Raw genomic sequence first — 19,291 nt, forward strand, 5'->3', positions numbered from 1 at the left:
TAAGAGCAATCATGTCCGAATTTTAGGATCGCGAGTAGCTCAGTTCACTTAGTTCTCTCCTATATGGGATAACTAATGGCTCGCTAGAAAAAACTCTTGTAATCTTTATTTAGACATTTCCTTTATTGCTCCCACCAATTTACTGATTATTTAGTTAATTTAGCCTGGGATATATCATTTCAATACGTTTCATATTGGTTGGTATGCAGTAGATCATATTAACATGCACTCCTTATACTATATGAGAGTCAAAGACGGAGGTAAATTTTGTATTAAACTATTTCCAGTACCTATCTGCTTTCATATTATATTAATAAACAAGCGGCAGTAGCAACCAACTTGAGTCTCTCTTTTTCTTATTTAATTTTTTTTTTTTTGACCTTTTTTTGGGGAAAAAACACTTGTGTTTTGTGTAATAGATGATTCTGTAATTGATTACAATGAGATGAAATTGTTATATACATATACTTATTAGTGTGGGATGAATTCTCTTGATTTTTATGTTGTGTTGTGGAATGTAAATGACAGGAGCTAATGGAGCTGGTTTCATCCACTCTTTAACGATTAACCAAAACCACAAAGCAGAAGTACATGGCGAATTTTTTTAAAAAAAAACGAGAAGAAACTTGTTTCTATTACCTAGTTTCTGCAGAAACAGTAAACATACTGTCATTTTTTGACTACCCAAATTCCATTATTCACCTCAGGATATCAATCATCTTATCATCTCATAAACTCAACCAAACAAACCTTGAAACTAATCATTGACATTTTATGTCATAAACCTTAATGTCCATATAAAAGTTCTGAACCAAGCAGACCTAAAAATGAAAGGAAGGAAATGATGAGAAGTGAGAACCTTGCTACATGAGGAAATCAGCCGGATACCAGTTTTACAACAATGGCAAGCAAATTCAGAAGTATAAGAGGCACTCTCAAGTATTGGGTTGCATAAATGAGACCAAGAATCTGCCCCTTGAATGAGTTTCTCTTTACCCCTGAATACTCTTGGAAGCTCCATCCTCTGGGGGCAAGGAATCGATCTTCATTTAATATGGCCAATGCATTTGCAAGAAGCAGGCAGCCCTCCAACAGCGTCCACAACCCCATTTCCTGCAGCATGCAACCGTCTATAAATTCTCTTTTCTACATGCTTTTTAATGTAATAAAATTTCCTTTCGTTTTCCTGAAACAGTTAGATGAGAAACGTTTTACAAAGAGATATGCAATATAGATTCAGTTCAAGCATTGACTAGTTCGATATCAGAGGGGTGTGTAGAGATTATCGTAAGTTATTCTACCAGAAATCACTTCAGCTGCTACAGTAAGCTTATCTCCTCGAAACACAGTTAGGCTCTGTTTTTGCATAAAATTGCATCAATCATGCAAGACACAAACACCAGCCAAAATGAAGTGAAAAGTGAAATCTAAATCCTAAAACAAACAAAATGAATCCTCATTTGATCGTTGGTTATATTCTATTTGGAAACTAGGAAATTAATTTAGGAAAATGAAGGAACTGAAAAAGGAGAACACATAAAATGAGAACAAAATTAATTATGCCATCATGAACTGATTTTTTTTTACAACTAGGGACTGAAATGGAAGCTGAAGGATTTGAAGCTAAAACAATTAAACAGGAAGTAAGTAAATGAAATTGCATAAAGTTGCTTGCTTGAGCTGTCGATTTGATTGCCAATTATCCTTTTTTTTCACGATCACCTCTCTTTTTTATTCTTTTCGCAATTCTTTAGAAATTGGATAAATTGCAGTAAATTTATGGAAGATCTTAGGACGTTTGAGTAAATATCACTGATTTCAGTGAGAAAAGGGGAAGATAAAAAAAAAAAGTGCATCTTTCAGGTTCTCTTAGTTGGATCTTATTGAATTTGTGCTGCAACCATCAATGCCAAAATTCAATTTTCGGTGTGTTAGTTCAGAAATTTATGAACCAAGATAAGCAATCTCATCTTAAACCAAAACATGTTTCAGAAAGGAAAACAAGCTAAAAACAATTATTTTTCCTCGTAAAGATTTGTACAACCTTGTTCAACTCAAATCAGCTTGTTCAATTTCGGCATCGCATACAAGAAATGAAAAACAAAAAGATATAATAGAGGAAGTTTTCCACTGACCTTGCTTGTACAAATTGGTGAATTGAAATTCGCTGATGAACAGAAACTCTGTGACCTAATCGGAGAGAGTTTTTTTTTTTTTTTTTTCCAAATAATACAAAAGATAATTAATTTTTTACCAAAATAACAAACCTTAAAAAATTTGAATGAAACCCGACCCGGGCCATTAGGTTGTGAGTTTACTTATAGAATTTTATTTAAATTTTTTTTAGAGATCTTTAATTTAAATGTAAAAAAAAACTAAATAAAAAAGAATAAAAATATATAATAGGAAGTAAATTATTAATATTATAGCAATAGTGTTAAAAAATAAAATCAATATATATATATATATATGTATATGTTCTATTGTAAACTTCGATATATAGTAGAAATTGACTTAATTAATTAAAATACATATAATAATAAAATAGAAAACTTATATGGACTGATGCGATCCAGGCGAAATAGATGAGCAGGGTCGGGTGCTCCACCGGATCGAATCAAGTATTTGTAGTGTTGTTTAGGAAAATGAACAAGGTATATGGCTTCAGTCTTGACCTGCAAACAAGAAGATGAACTCGTGAATGGGCGCCGGAGGGGTGTCCGACGTGACCACTCCGATGCTTAAATCAGCAGGCAAAGAAGAAATTAAGCAATATATATGCGAATATATGTTAACAATACTTTTTAGTTCAAAGAGTCTCTCTCCTTTAAATGAATTTAATGCCGGCTATTTATAGGGGAGGAATGGGTAGTTACCTCGATTTCCGTGACATCTACTAAGTCGGTTTACCATCCTAGCTTCTGATGACTTCTCGGACACTCCAAGCCCAAGTTGCTCTGGCAGATTAGATGGCATGTAATGATTATACTCAAGTGTGGCTCACTTGTCGAGGTAACGCTATTTTCGAGGTTGCCAAAGTGGATATGCAACTGGGAAACACTACCCGGTCAGGGGAGAAGCACCCGACCAACTCTATGAGGGCCCGGGTAAATAATAAAGAATTGCGTACAACACCAATCCATCCGGGAAGAGGAGTTATACCATCCGGGAAGAGGAGTTATACCCGGATACTCCTGAAATCGACCCTGACTATGACCCGGATCCTACTAGGGGTATCACCACCCATCCCTAAAATAGTCGGGCTAGAGCTTGACTCGCTGTCCCGATTTGATCATTTCTGCACTCTTTGCAATTGTGAACAAATATTTAAACAAGGGAACTTTTGGAGTGTCTCGTATCCCATATCCTTGACTCCTCGATGTCTGATAATCACTATTCTCAAGAGAATCGATCGAATACATTAATGAGGATGCTACTGAAAATTGCTCGTTTTTCAAGGTAATGATGAGTCTATACTCTCAATAACTGCACACGTCTCTTCACTTGTACGCACGATTTCCTAAGCGTCCTGCGATCGTCCGATTAAATTTGAATCGAAGGTAGAGATGAACGCTCTACCCTATTGATGCGATCCAGGCGAAATAGATGAGCAGGGTCGGGTGCTCCACCGGATCGAATCAAGTATTTGTAGTGTTGTTTAGGAAAATGAACAAGGTATATGGCTTCAGTCTTGACCTGCAAACAAGAAGATGAACTCGTGAATGGGCGCCGGAGGGGTGTCCGACGTGACCACTCCGATGCTTAAATCAGCAGGCAAAGAAGAAATTAAGCAATATATATGCGAATATATGTGAACAATACTTTTTAGTTCAAAGAGTCTCTCTCTTTTAAATGAATTTAATACCGGCTATTTATAGGGGAGGAATAGGTAGTTACCTCGATTTCCGTGACATCTACTAAGTCGGTTTACCATCCTAGCTTCTGATGACTTCTCGGACACTCCAAGCCCAAGTTGCTCTGGCAGATTAGATGGCATGTAATGATTATACTCAAGTGTGGCTCACTTGTCGAGGTAACGCTATTTTCGAGGTTGCCAAAGTGGATATGCAACTGGGAAACACTACCCGGTCAGGGGAGAAGCACCCGACCAACTCTATGAGGGCCCGGGTAAATAATAAAGAATTGCGTACAACACCAATCCATCCGAGAAGAGGAGTTATACCATCCGGGAAGAGGAGTTATACCCGGATACTCCTGAAATCGACCCTGACTATGACCCGGATCCTACTAGGGGTATCACCACCCATGTATAACTCCTCGGGTAGTGGTTGAGACCTCACAGGAGGCCGAAGATCTTGTTCCTCTTAGTAAAAGGCAAAGGATCTTGGCTGTCGAGCCCGAACTGATTATCTTGGATAATCCTCCTGCAGGTGATCAGGGTCCTTCTGGTTCCCACGAATCCCTTCCTCCTCCGCAGTTCAAGGAAGCCTCCAGCTCCGAATTTCCTTCGACTAACATTTTTTTCGAAGGGCCTACTTCTAGTGGCGCGAAACGCTTTAAGCAGATGCTCAGTCTTTCTGAGGCGGCCTTTCTAAAAAGTGTTCCGGCCTGCAATAGATTTCTGGAAGGATCGAACCGCCTCTATTCCGTAAGTTTTTCTCCTTATTACACTTATATTTTGACACATTCTTTATGACTTTTGCTCTTTGTTTTTGCTCAGGCTGCTCAAATGATAATGTCTGCTTTTGAGGAGGTGGCTGCAGTAGCCACCAAGACAAATAGGCAAGCCCGGGCGGCTCAAGAAATTCATGATCAACTTCGAGAAGATATTGCCCGGGCTACCAAGCTGCATGAGGAGAAAGTCACCGGTCTCCTGGCCTCCCTGGAAATGGCCAACCAGCATTTGGCTTCCGCTCAGCGTGCTCGGGATGAAAGTTTAATCCGAGAAGAGGCCTCTCAAAGGCAGATTGCTTTCTTGGAATCCCGGACCCGCTACCTTGAGGAAGAAGCTACTTGCCAACAACATCGAGTCGTGGCTGCTGAGGATAAGCTTAAATCCTTACAGCTTACTCAAGAGGAATGGAAGACTATTTTCCTTCAATCCTCAGATTTCCAAGCGGCTGTTGAAGATAGATCATACAACTACTTCAAAGTCGGTTTTGAGAAATGCCGGGAACAGTTTGAAGAGGAAAACTTAATCCCGGCTAACAAAGAAGGCTTCTCGGATATTGACAAAGCCATTAACTCCCTTCCTAAAGATGGTGATGCTGACCAAGAGGCTGGGGAGTCCGGGGATCAAACTGCACCTTTAGAGTAGGATTGTTTACCTTCTCTCTTTTTTCTTTGTAATTTCCGGCCTTCGAGCCCTTTAATGAAGAACTTTCTTTTCTTCCTTGTGACTAAATGATATGTGAAATACATATGTATTCCCAGACCCGGTCCTCATGGTCATTTGGGCTTTTTAAGAGCCAAAGTGCGGAGCCTTGGGCCGGGGAGCATGTCCCGGGACTTGGAATGGTCGAGGTGTGTAGCCCCGAGCCAGGGTGTAGTGCCCTGGGCTTTTAAGAACCAAGGTGCGGAGCCTTGGGCCGGGGAGCATGTCCCGGGACTTGGAATGGTCGAGGTGTGTAGCCCCGAGCCAGGGTGTAGTGCCCTGGGCTTTTAAGAACCAAGGTGCGGAGCCTTGGGCCGGGGAGCATGTCCCGGGACTTGGAATGGTCGAGGTGTGTAGCCCCGAGCCAGGGTGTAGTGCCCTGGGCTTTTAAGAACCAAGGTGCGGAGCCTTGGGCCGGGGAGCATGTCCCGGGACTTGGAATGGTCGAGGTGTGTAGCCCCGAGCCAGGGTGTAGTGCCCTGGGCTTTTAAGAACCAAGGTGCGGAGCCTTGGGCCGGGGAGCATGTCCCGGGACTTGGAATGGTCGAGGTGTGTAGCCCCGAGCCAGGGTGTAGTGCCCTGGGCTTTTAAGAACCAAGGTGCTGAGCCTTGGGCCGGGGAGCATGTCCCGGGACTTGGAATGGTCGAGGTGTGTAGCCCCGAGCCAGGGTGTAGTGCCCTGGGCTTTTAAGATTAGTACTCGTCGAACTTAAGATGCAAGAAATAATAGAACACTTCTGAGAAAAATATATCTTCCATTATATCTTCAATCAATACATCCATTTAAGCATAATACTGTTTTAAATTAAATACATTCCAAGGTCTCTTGAGGGAACGCCCTTGTGCATCTTCTAAATAGAACGATCCCGAACTGACTTTTCGAGTAATCTTGTAAGGTCCTTCCCACCTGGCTTCTAACTTTCCGACTTCCCCAGCAGGATTGACCTTTTTCATGACGAGATCTCCTATTTGGAAATTTCGGATCCGGACCCTTTTGTTATATGATTTCATAATCCGATTCTTATATGCTTCCATTCGGATGCATGCTCGATCTCTCTTTTCTTCTATCAGATCCAATTCCATAGCCCTGGCCTGATCATTGCTGCTTGGGTAAGCTTCTACCCGAGAAGAAGTCATTCCGATCTCTACGGGAAGGACTGCCTCAGAACCATACACTAAGCTGAAAGGAGTTTCTTGAGTAGGTGCCCGGGGAGTAGTCCGATAAGCCCAGAGAACACTAGGCAATTCTTCCACCCAATCTTTTCCTTTACCTTGTAATCTGGTCTTTAGTGCTTGCACAATGATTCTATTGACAACCTCTGTTTGACCGTTAGCTTGTGGATATGCAACAGAGGTAAAAGATTGAATAATCTTCATTTCCTGGCACCACAACATAATTTCTTTGCCCTGGAATTGTCTGCCATTGTCCGAGATTAGTCTTCTGGGCACCCCAAATCGGCATACAATATTCTTCCACAGAAATTTCAACACTTCCTGCTCGGTAATTCGGGCTAAGGGCTCGGCTTCAACCCACTTGGAAAAGTAATCCACTGCTACTAATAAAAATTTCTTCTGAGCCCGAGCAGTTGGGAAGGGACCCACAATATCCATACCCCATTGATCGAAAGGGCAAGATGCCCAGATGGGCTTCATGAGAGTGGCCGGGCTGTGCTTAAAATTTGCGTGATGTTGACAGCTCTGACAAGCTTGAACTATCCGGGTGGCATCTCGGTTAAGAGTTGGCCACCAAAACCCGGCAAGCATGGTTTTTCGAGCTAGAGACATTCCTCCAAGGTGCTCTGCGCAGCATCCTTCATGAATCTCCCGGAGTACATAATCTACCTCCTCTTCAGGTAAGCATTTTAAGAGAGGCCCCTGGAATGATCTTTTATACAAGATTGAGTTTAAGAAAACAAACCTGGAAGCCTGTCTCTTAATCTTCTGGGCTTGACCTCTGTCCTCGGGTAGTGCACCCTTTTCAATAAATCTGATTAAGGGCGTCATCCAAGAGTTTTCTGGATCGGGGGCTCTTCCTTCGTCGGTCGAGAGGATCAAACGGGAGACGTGCAACACTTCTCGGGTACTTACTTCACTTAGGGAGGCAGCCATTTTTGCCAGAATATCCGCCTCGCTGTTCTCCTCTCGGGGTATCTGTTCGATACTCCAATCCGAAAAGCCCTCCGCTCGTGTTTTGATAAGCTGTAAATATTTCAGCATCCTGTCATCTTTGGCTTCGTAGACACCCCTTATCTGCTGAGTGACAAGCTGTGAATCAGAATATATAATTATTCGGGAAGCCCCGACTTCCCGAGCAGCTCGAATTCCAGCTAGCACAGCCTCGTACTCGGCCTCATTATTAGTTACTCGGGAATCAATCCTTATTGCCAATTTGATTTTTTCTCCCGGGGGAGATATCATCACGACTCCTACTCCGCACCCTGCCAGGCTAGACGCCCCATCTACAAAAACTCTCCACACTTCCTCTTCACTGGGCTGGATCATCTCAGACAAGAAGTCTGACAAAGCTTGTGCCTTGATAGCCACTCGTGGTTTATATTCGATATCGTACTCCCCCAATTCCACAGTCCACTTAATCATTCGCCCAGATACCTCAGCATGAGTCATGATTTTACCAAGAGGGCTGTTGGTAAGAACCACTATTTGATGTGATAAGAAGTACGGTCTTAGCTTCCGGGAAGTTACGATTAAAGCCAATGCAATCTTCTCTACCTCTGTATACCGGAGTTCGGGCCCTCTTAGAGCGTGGCTGACGTAATAAATAGGCTTCTGATCAGAGCCTTCCTCTTTGATCAACACTGAACTGACAGCATGCTCTGTAGAGGATAAATATAGGAATAATTTTTCCCCGGGCTCGGGCTTTACTAATACCGGGAGCTCTGCAAGATGGGCTTTCAAGTCCTGGAAGGCTTGTTCACATTTATCGTTCCACCCGAATTGCTGGGCCTTTCTCAAGATTTGAAAGAAAGGATAACTTCGGTGTGCTGATCGGGATATAAATCGAGAAAGGGAAGCAATCCTTCCTGTCAGTTTTTGTACTTCTTTTACAGATTGGGGGGAAGGCATACATAAGACAGACTTCACCTTCTCTGGATTTACCTCAATTCCCCGATCTGTGACCATGAATCCCAAGAATTTGCCACTCTTTACGCCAAAAATACATTTGGCCGGGTTAAGCTTGATCCCATATTGCATGAGGGTGGCAAAAGTTTCCTCCAGATCATCAATAAAAGTAGTGACCTCCCGGGTCTTGCTTAAGATATCATCCACATAGACCTCTACGTTCCGCCCCAGCTGCTTCTCGAATACTTTATCCATAAGACGCTGATAGGTGGCCCCTGCATTTTTCAACCCGAAAGGCATTACAACATAACAAAATGTACCTCCCGAGGTGACGAAACTTGCCTTATCTTGATCTTTTTTGGCCAGGGGAATTTGATGATACCCCTGGTACGCATCCATAAAGCTCAGCAGCTCATAACCAGAAGTGGAATCTACCAGCTGGTCAATCCGGGGCAGTGGATAATGATCTTTGGGGCATGCTTTGTTTAGATCACGAAAATCTACGCACATGCGCCATTTGCCAGTGGATTTAGGAACTAAAACCACATTGGAAAGCCACGTAGGGAATTGAATCTCCCGAATGTGCCCAGCCTTCAGGAGCTCCTTTATTTGTTCGGATATGACCCTGTCCTTTTCAGGACCAAAATGCCTCTTTTTTTGTTTCACGGGGTGAGATCCCGGGATGATGTTCAAATGATGCTCCGATATAAGGGGAGAAATCCCCGTAAGCTCCTGCTGGGACCAGGCAAATACATGAATGTTAGTTTTTAAACACTTAATTAAACTTACCCGGGTGGTCATGCTGAGATCCCGAGCCACCCGGATTTGCTGTCCCGGCCCCACTTCCACCGCCTCCTGCTCTTCTTCTGCCACAAAGTGGATCTCCCCTTCCTCCACTATTCTTTCTCCTGTCCTAACCCTCTTCCCCTCCCTCTTAAATCTGCTCCGATCCGCCCGGACCGCTTCTACATAACACTTTCGAGAAGAGGGTTGATCTCCCCGAACTTCTCCTACCCTTGCTCCCACAGGAAATTTTATTTTCTGGTGGTAGGTAGACGCTACAGCCCTTAACTCATTCATAGCCGGCCTCCCCAGGATAAGTTATATGATGACGGGGAGTTCACCACAGTGAAAGAAGTCATCACTGTTTTCTTTAGATCGTGAGAGCCCAGAGTCAGCGGCAAAATAATCTCCCCCTCTGGATAAACCATGTGTCCGGCGAAACCAAAAAGAGCAGTTTCCACTGTTTCCAGGTGATAGCCCTGTAAATCCATCTGCTCAAAAGCATCTTGGAAAATTACATTCACAGAACTGCCTGAATCTACGAAAACCCGCAGAATGTCATAATTCGCCACCCGGGCTTGGATCACCAAGGCATCGTTGTGGGGTAGATTCACCCCTTTCAGGTCTTCCGGGCCGAAACTGATGACTGCCTCATTGCCCCTCATTCCTTCCACCTCCAAGCACTCTTTCCTACTTCTTGACTTCCTTGCCCGATTGGAGTCTCCGTCAGTAGAGCCTCCGGATATCATTTTAATTGTCCCTACAACGGGGGGTGACTTCTTTCTCTGCTCAGGTTCAGGCCCCCTTCTTCTTCCGGGCTCGGTTCTAGAGTTGTTTCTCACACCTCCTCTCTGAGAACTAGATCCGGGCTGTCGGGATGTCCACGGCGGCACCCTAGACATCTGAGTATTGATAGTGGGCTTTGGGAAGGAAGGCGCAACATAATTTCCCTTTAGAACTTTGCAATCCTCAGTATTATGATAGCCTAATTTGTGAAGCGCACAAAATCCTGTCTTTTCTGGCCGAGCCAGTTGATGATCCGGAGCTAAATCCCTACTACACTCCTGCACCTCCCTCTCTCGGGCAATCTTCAGAGGCACATGATGAGAGAAATGCCCTGGATTGCCCCTCTTCTGTCCCCTCTCCTCGGGTTTGGATACCCGGTCTCCCCTTTCTTTCCTCACTGCTTCTCTCTTCTGTTTCTGGGCTTCCTCCATATTTATGTACTTCTCTGCCCGGGATAACAGGTCCTCAAAATCCCCGGGCACTTTTTTGGTTAGCGATTTACAGAATTCACCCTCTCTCAGACCCTGGGTGAAGGCAGTAGTCTTGGTCTCGGTGGCACAAGATGGGACGTCTAGAGCCACTCTGTTGAACCTTTTGATGTAAGCCCGCAAACTCTCCTCGGGACTCTGCTTCACCTCAAAAAGACTAAAAGCAGTCTTTTTGTACTTCTTGCTGCTACTGAAATGGTGTAAAAACACCCTCTGGAAATCCTGAAAGGAGTTAATACTCTGGGATGCCAGGCCTTCGAACCACCTCTGAGCTGAATCCACCAACGTCGTTAGGAATACTTTACACTTAATTCGGTCAGTGTAGCAATGCAACATGGCCGTATTTTCAAATCTGGCCAAGTGTTCCTCTGGGTCAGCGTTGCCATCATAATCTTTTACTTTGGCGGACTTGAAATTCCCGGGAAGAGGTTCCCGGACTATGATGTCTGCGAACGGACATCCTCTCAAGATTGTTCGGGCAACGCTTCGTTCTTCCAACTGTCCTTCGAGGACCTTCATCTTCTGCCGTAAATTTGACAATTCCTCTGCCATGGTAGGAGATTTGGATCCGGCGCTGGACTCCTCATCTTCCCCTGTTACTTCTTTTTCCCTCCTCTCCTGTTCTTGCTCCTCTTCATGTCCTTGTTTATCACCCTGTTTATCACCGGGTGGTGTAACAGGTCGAGAGACCTCCTTTCCAGCTGCATATAACGCGACGGCATCAGCCATCATTCTTTTTAACTCCTCAGGGGTCAGGGTAATGTTTGGCCCAGTATTATTGACATTGGCTTGTCTCGAAGTCTGTCCCCCATCCCCCTGGGCATGAGGATCACCCTGATCGGTTCTTCTTGTACGAGCCATATCAACGTCTTGAATTCAGTATATTTCCCACAGACGGCGCCAATGATGCGATCCAGGCGAAATAGATGAGCAGGGTCGGGTGCTCCACCGGATCGAATCAAGTATTTGTAGTGTTGTTTAGGAAAATGAACAAGGTATATGGCTTCAGTCTTGACCTGCAAACAAGAAGATGAACTCGTGAATGGGCGCCGGAGGGGTGTCCGACGTGACCACTCCGATGCTTAAATCAGCAGGCAAAGAAGAAATTAAGCAATATATATGCGAATATATGTGAACAATACTTTTTAGTTCAAAGAGTCTCTCTCCTTTAAATGAATTTAATACCGGCTATTTATAGGGGAGGAATGGGTAGTTACCTCGATTTCCGTGACATCTACTAAGTCGGTTTACCATCCTAGCTTCTGATGACTTCTCGGACACTCCAAGCCCAAGTTGCTCTGGCAGATTAGATGGCATGTAATGATTATACTCAAGTGTGGCTCACTTGTCGAGGTAACGCTATTTTCGAGGTTGCCAAAGTGGATATGCAACTGGGAAACACTACCCGGTCAGGGGAGAAGCACCCGACCAACTCTATGAGGGCCCGGGTAAATAATAAAGAATTGCGTACAACACCAATCCATCCGGGAAGAGGAGTTATACCATCCGGGAAGAGGAGTTATACCCGGATACTCCTGAAATCGACCCTGACTATGACCCGGATCCTACTAGGGGTATCATGGACTACTGACTGAAAATATCTATTTGGATAGAATCATAATTCAGTTATTCATGTAAAACCATTTCAGATTTTTAACTATATGATTATCATATCTTAATAAAAAAAAATATTTACTCGACGTGATATAAAAGTTTTAATTTCTTGACAATATTGCATGCAGAATTCAGAAAATTAATTTCATTTTTCTTGTACATAATAATTTAAAGCGATGATCCCCACTTGCTTTTCTAGCTATTTTAAATTGAAAAAATCTTTGTTGTCCTAGAATATCAGATTAATGTACCACTTATAATGAGAACTAACATGATGATGATGATGATGATGATTTATATGATCATCATATTTACATGAGGGGGAAGTATTCAAATTTATTTTATTAGATGACTCACGCGTGAATCCTGTTGCCATTTATGAAGCAAACTACTTCATCAATTCAGCAAAGTTGCTGTCATCTGATGAATTCTCGTCAACGAACAAAGTCGAAATCACCAGTATCTAACGAACTTGTGCCATCAGAGGGAAGGCTAATTGGACTGTACGCTGCTAACTCAGTTGACAAGCTATTGAGAGAAGTAAACTGCGTGTCCACATGCCTACCTGCATCATTTGGAATCAATCGTGGGAACCCTTCTCCAGAAATATCATTTCCATTCCTAGGCAGAGGGAAGCCGGCATCCTCTGCTCTGAATCGCACCTCCCTGAATGCTGTGTCAGACAACCGTCCTCGATGGCTGGATCCAACTGTTAATGGTGGATGATACAAGTAACCAGTCAATCCAAAATGGTGAGATTTTCGAGACCTTTGAGGGAGAGTTGAATCTTGCGGTCCTGGATGCCAAATAGAATTATGGAGATTATGATTCAACCCTGCATCTTGGGATTCGGGATTTGACACAGATTTTTGTGTTTCTTCGTGTAACTCAACACGTTGAGGCATGATTTGTAACTGATAATTTTGAGGTGCGGTAAAGATATGAGCCACATGAGTTACGAGGTCAGCCCTCTGAGACATTGGATGAGGTAAGGGTTCATTATCTGATGGCACGCTCCTTATAGGGACAACATTTGAAGAAGAAAAGGAATCGAATAAGTTAATATTGGATGCTTCTAAGCAGGCATTTTCCTCATGAGGCCTTGTGCTTGTTATTCCATCAGTTTCTGGCTGCATCTCACTGATCAATAATCCAGATAATGATTCACTGTAGTTTCTGTTCATCATCATGCCATCAAGATCCTCATGTGGATGAGAAATGTGAGATGTCACGGTCAGTTGGTCGGCAAGGCCTGATTTTTTTATTTTTCCTTTCCGTGAGACGGTACTCCCAGTTGGTTAACAGGGCTGGATTTTGGGTATTTTCTTTTCTGGGGATCGTCCCCTGCATGGTGTTTTTTGCCAGGTTGAGGTTTAACATGAGCAGGAGGCTCAAAGGGTACTCTTATCTGTAGACTCGTCTCTCCTATCATCTTTAGATGAAACAGATCCCATGCCATCAACACAATCGACATCGTAATCACTGTCGCGGTCGACAGAAGGTTTCTTCTTACTTCCACGGTCTTTGGAAGGTGCCTCACTTATGCTAGATGATCCATTATCACTACTTGGCTGCTGGATATAAGACTCCTCCCTGCTCAAAACTCCTAGCCATATCGAGCTCTCTTTGGCAGTCATCTTATCCTGTAAACACTTAGACAGCCTAACTAGCCTCCTTATCTTTGATATATGCTTTATAACAACAGTTATGACCCCAACTTTCCATATCTTTTTCAGATCATGAGGCTTCTTATACAGAGGAGTCTGACCCTTGGGCAATCCCAATCTAATCCACCACTCCTCATTCCCCGTTGGCCACCAAGGTGGAGGGATGCCCTTCTCAAGTGGATACTTACATTGTGGCGGATTGCAATATTGCATCAAGGCAGATAAAAGAGATCCAACTGTGGCATCTTGCAAATCTTGAAGGACTCTTTGTGAATTACCATTTTGACCACCACCTCCATCTTCTCTGGAAAGGCAGTCGGCCTCATACTTAGCAATGGCTGCGGGACTGTCGAACTTCACCTTTTCTTTCCACCAAGCTCTAACATTTTCTGATGCACCGCTAACTGGCTTGCCCTTATCCGGAATAATGCCATACACAAATCAACGAGCATTGCAGACTTCTGTGAGCTTCAACATGTATTTTAAAATGCCATCTTGAGCGCGAGCCATCTTCTTTCTTCGTGCCTGATCTGTGGAGGACTTCCTTCGCCTTCTGCCTCTCTGCAGCCTGCAATAAAGCAAGCTTCTGCCTTTCCTTAATCCTTTTGAGCCTGACTCGGTCCTTCCACATTCGCTTTTCCAATTCTTCTTCCTCGATCTCTTCATCGCTAACACCTTTCTCCTCCAAGTTACCAGCTACTCGTATGTCGTCAACCTCGGAACTATTTCACAATGTATCCCAAAAAGATTTAACAAGAATAGTCAATAACATGAGACTATACATTACACTTCAATGATTAATTCACTAATAAACAAATCCACCGTCAATTAAAAAAAAAAAGGAAACATTTATAAACACCTACAATACGATACTAATTAGATTAACACCTAAAATATTCCAGAAATCAGTAAAACAGAAAAAATAATCAGTCAAAGCAATCAATGGCTGAATCATCTCTCTACACGAGTAATGTTTACACTTCACAAAATTGATGCAAACCCAGAACCATATGGTGTGCAAGCTTCACAAGTCTATATGAACTGCATCAAGCTTCAAGACAATGGAACTCCAAGTTTTCCCAAGTTGTGCTCCAGTTTGGTCTTGCTCAATCCAAGTCTGATTATTCTTTATTCACTAAGGGATCGGGTTCCTCATTTGTTGCTCTATTAGTATATGTGGATGATATCATTATCACTGGGCCGCCTCATGTGCTCATTGAATCCTTAAAGCAGTTCTTACATTGCCAATTCAAGTTTCGTGATCTGGCTGCCTGAAGTACCTCTTGGGTGTTGAAATTGCTCGATCTTCCACGGGCATTGTATTATCTCAATGCCAATATGCTTTGCAACTTCTTGCTGACACAGGTTTTCTGGCTAGCAAGACGGTTATATCACCCATGGATCCTAAGGTTCGCCTGAATTCCAATGATGGCGATCCCATCGAGGATATTACCTAATGCAGGTGCAATGTGGGTTGCTTGTTATATCTCACACTTTCGAGGCCAGATCTTTCGTTTGTTGTTCACAAACTAAGTCAGTTTGTGTGTCAACCTCGCACATCTCATTTACAAGCTGTCCATCATCTCCTCCGATACATCAAAGGGAATCCAGGACAGGGACTTTTCTTTTCAGCATAATCTCCCCTACAGTTGAAAGCCTTCTGTGACGCTGATTGGGCTGCTTGTGCGGACTCTCAGAAATCGATTACCCGGTTCTGTATCTTCCTTGGTCATTCCCTCGTGTCATGGAAAGCCAAAAAACAAACAACCGTATCTCGCTCATTGGCAGAGGCAAAATATAGAGCACTTGCTACAACAGCAAGTGAGATTGTTTGGATGACTCACTCTCAGATTTTTCAATTCCTATAACTGATTCCGCAACCATTTACTGTGATAATCAAGCTGCAGTGCATATAGCGTCAAATCCGACTTTTCATAAACGCACCAAACACATTAAAATCGATTGCCATTTGGTTCGAGACAAAGTACTTGAAGAGATTATCAAACTTTTAACGATACAGTAACAACATCAGCTAGCGGACATCTTTACCAAGCCCTTACCCATTGCTCGCTTAGCACCGCTAATGTCCAAGATGGCTATAAAGGATCTTTACAAGCCACCTTGAGGGGGAGTTTTAAATACATGTACTTATATCTCTCTATTTGTTAGATTAGTCAGCTTTAAGATGGTTTAGTTAGTTTAAGTTGGTTTAGGTAGTTTTTGACAGCTGTATGCAACTCATATGTATATATGCATGATTGATCATTTCTATGAATAATAACAGAGAAGAATTTTCTTCTGCCTCTCGTGTTCTATTGCTCTGTTCGTAATAAGAAATGCAAATACAGATTTGTACCATAGGGCAGGAGCTGGAGTTGTGCCATATGAACTTCTAAAGCCGTATTCTGGTGCTGGTGTGACAGGACAGGACAGGAAAGGGTGTTCGAAATAGCATCTCCATCTAATCATATCTCCATCTAATCATTTGGTCAATTTTACATAAAATATTCCGTTTTTGTTTTTTTTTCCCTCTGTTAATTTATAATTGCAAAAAAATCCTAAACCATGTAGCTGAAAGCTTTGGGTATCTCTTCAATCCATCATTATAATCAACATAATGCAAGCCAAAACGGACACTGTAACCAGAACTCCATTCAAAGTTATCCATTAATGCCCATGCAAAAAACCCCTTCACGTCAACTCCTTTCCTGCATTTAACATTAAAACAAATACAACTCTAATTTATAGAGAGAGCTTCATCTAAAGATCCACTTGGTCAGAAATTTCTTGAGAAAGCTTACTTGATTGTTCTTTGAACAAAAGAAAGATGTCTAAAGTAGTAATCCATTCTCATCTTGTCAACAAGAGCTTGATCCAGGGATAATGTGGAGTTGTTTGGTTCATCAATGCCTGAAAATATCCAAATACTTTTCAGGTCAAATTCATTTCGAAAATTTTTATGTGTAGTATCCGAATTTCGATTCTTGCATACCATTCTCGGTGATGTATATTGTTGGATTGTTGTAAGTTCTCTTGACGTATAACAGAACCTCTTGTATCCCCCTTGGATAAACATAAAGCCAATCGGATGCACCCTTCAACGTCAATTTTAAACATTAAAAAATCTTGAACATGAACTGTATTGGGGTTGAGGAATGATTCTGATTTTGATGGAGAGAGGATGTTACCTTTGGACCTATGAGAACCTCATTTCTCCCAGCTACCAAACAAACAAACAAACAAAAAACAAGAAGTGGAATTAAGAAGAAAAAAGAAAGAAACTTCACTCAGTAGATTTACCATTTTCTTGTCAAAAAAATACTAAAATAGATGGATTATGTAAGAAATAAAGATGTTAATCGATTCACCTACAGTTTACAGAATTTTTAAAAACTAAAATGAGGCACGGGCGTGGGGAAAAGGAGAACCGAGACTGAGTAGAACTTAGGAGAAGTATTTCGAAACAATTACTGGGAATCCAAAAAGAAAACGGAATAACGATTTTTGACTTACGAGTAGTTTGTGTTTGAGAATCCGTGATGTAGCTCGGATTAGTTGTATTTGTGTGAGCAACATTTCTTGCATAGTATGTTGTGTAATAGTTGAGGCCAAGAAAATCAAATGAGCCATTGAGCATTAGACTTTCTTCCTTGGAGAATGTCGGAAGTCTACCCTTCACAAGAGATTTCATGGAGTTTGGATAATCACCCCTTGCCAATGGCTCCATAAACCTTCAAAACAATATCAAGTGTTAAATTGCCAAGTACAAATTTGAATGCCACTTTATTCTATAAAATTTGGACTGTAATAGAAATGATCACCATCCCAAGCTAAAGTCTAATGCTCTAGCGGCGGCCTCACGTTGGATAATCTCTTTGGAGAATGGAATTACCCATTGAGCTACCAGCGTAATTCCAATTTTACCTTTTTGTGACTTCTGCATGCATGCATTTCATCAATTCATTAATTTTCAAAACAATAGGGAACATGATTAAGTTATACATTTCGAGAATAACTCTAAAGATCATGTGACGATATATAATAGTACTTGGTATTTTTCTTTGTATTTCATTACTGCGGCGGCATGAGACAAAAGCTGGTGGTGTGCCACCAAGTACGGCTCCACCCCCGAATCTCCGGCGGTGCAATTCAGATTTTGCCAAGAAGAGCACCTTCCAGGAGCCATCTCACCTCTAACATAGCCACCGTTTACATATGTATAGGGTTCATTAAAGGTGATCCAATTTTTGACCCGATCACCATATCTCTTAAAACAAAGTTCTGAATAATCAACAAAATCATTCCTGCCCCACCCAAAAAAAAAAAAAAAAAAAAACTTTTTCCCGTAAAAACGATTAATTTATTTTCTAGTAGATTACTTTAAACATTACATACACGATTTGAGGACTTAGGAAACCTCCATATTGGTCTTCTAGTGTTTGAGGGAGGTCCCAATGGAAAAGGGTTACAAAAGGTACCACACCTACATTACATCATACATGCATATATTTATTATTTCGTATACAAACAAAAATGAAAATTATAAGCTAAAACCACATTAAAAATGATTAAATTGACCTTAAACCTTTGTTAATTAATTCATTTATAACGTTGTTATAATAGTCAACTCCTTGTTCATTGATGCCGCCACTAATTTTCCCACCTGAAATGTACAAATGAAGTATTAATATGCTCGTATTTTCAATTTTACATAATTATCCGTTGCCGCTATCCTTCGGACTGTAAAATTATTAATCTTACTAGGCAACAATCTTGCCCATGAAATAGAGAACCGATAAGCATCTAAACCCATGTCTTTCACAATATTAACATCTTCCTGCAAGATAATTACATTTTAAGGGTTAATTAAATAAAATAACTCCATAATTATTGTCAACCGTAATTTTAAGGATAAAATAATAAATAAAGAAATAAGTCAAATTGATTTTAAATTCATCTTGTAACGGTGATAGCTATCAGTTGCTACGTTTCCGTTGCTATGATCCCTTATCTTTTCTGCAAATTATTTTTAAAAAAATTATTAAGAAAATAATTAATTTATCAGATGTTAATTGACAACAAATATTGAGAATAGAGACCGACCAGGATATTTATAGGTGAAAGTATCCCAAATATTAGGCCCTTTACCATATTCACTAGCTGCCCCTTCAATCTGTACAAGAAAAGAACAGATCAAGAAATGCTACTTATTCATTATTCTTGTAACCAGTCCACCACTCTTCTTCGAAAAATTCATCTGTCTCATGTTCGTGACGCAACCGCGGGTTTCGGTCAAACTACGATTTTACCTGATACGCTGATGATGCTGCCCCAAACACGAAGTCCTTGGGAAAGCTGCTTCTATTGAGGGAATTTAAGTTGAAGTTTGGTGTTAAAGCATTGCTGATATACATCACTAACATGGTAAAAATCAAGAAATTCCGAATTCGACCCATAAAAATTCCCATATTTGATTTTGAAAAAGGCACCAAGAGGATAGAGAATACTCAGATTGGTGTATAGTATAGTATCTACAG

General features: G+C 41.8%; 3 protein-coding genes and 1 pseudogene across 7 annotated transcripts; all 4 read right to left on the reverse strand.

Annotated features, from left to right (window-relative positions):
• Positions 1-643: 643 nt before the first annotated feature.
• Positions 644-2,284, reverse strand: LOC140803539 (uncharacterized). 5 transcript variants are annotated; one of them, XM_073159448.1, is made up of 3 exons: positions 2,136-2,251; positions 1,302-1,356; positions 644-1,113 (listed from the first exon to the last, which is right to left on the reverse strand). In XM_073159448.1, the coding sequence occupies exon 3, from the start codon at positions 1,108-1,110 to the stop codon at positions 877-879; it is 234 nt and encodes a 77-aa protein (XP_073015549.1). In that variant the 5' UTR covers positions 1,111-1,113; positions 1,302-1,356; positions 2,136-2,251; the 3' UTR covers positions 644-876. The 5 variants fall into 5 exon arrangements, with proteins under 5 accessions (XP_073015549.1, XP_073015547.1, XP_073015548.1 ...); XM_073159446.1 differs by having other exon boundaries at positions 644-1,186; positions 2,136-2,250; XM_073159447.1 differs by lacking the exon at positions 1,302-1,356 and having other exon boundaries at positions 2,136-2,284.
• Positions 2,285-9,492: 7,208 nt separating this feature from the next.
• Positions 9,493-11,334, reverse strand: LOC140803633 (uncharacterized). Its single transcript, XM_073159538.1, has one exon. The coding sequence runs from the start codon at positions 11,332-11,334 to the stop codon at positions 9,493-9,495; it is 1,842 nt and encodes a 613-aa protein (XP_073015639.1).
• Positions 11,335-12,463: 1,129 nt separating this feature from the next.
• On the reverse strand, positions 12,464-15,072 carry LOC140803635 (uncharacterized; annotated as a pseudogene).
• Positions 15,073-16,293: 1,221 nt separating this feature from the next.
• LOC140803636 (beta-glucosidase 12-like) lies at positions 16,294-19,274 on the reverse strand. The gene is made up of 13 exons (XM_073159540.1): positions 19,064-19,274; positions 18,858-18,927; positions 18,714-18,770; positions 18,516-18,593; positions 18,340-18,417; positions 18,150-18,237; positions 17,803-18,058; positions 17,576-17,691; positions 17,268-17,485; positions 16,943-16,974; positions 16,747-16,849; positions 16,556-16,664; positions 16,294-16,462 (listed from the first exon to the last, which is right to left on the reverse strand). The coding sequence occupies exons 1-13, from the start codon at positions 19,220-19,222 to the stop codon at positions 16,294-16,296; spliced, it is 1,533 nt and encodes a 510-aa protein (XP_073015641.1). The 5' UTR covers positions 19,223-19,274.
• Between the last annotated feature and the right edge of the window lie 17 nt (positions 19,275-19,291).

Source organism: Primulina eburnea, chromosome 10 (assembly GCF_022965805.1).
Source record: "Primulina eburnea isolate SZY01 chromosome 10, ASM2296580v1, whole genome shotgun sequence".
NCBI lineage: Eukaryota > Viridiplantae > Streptophyta > Magnoliopsida > Lamiales > Gesneriaceae > Primulina > Primulina eburnea.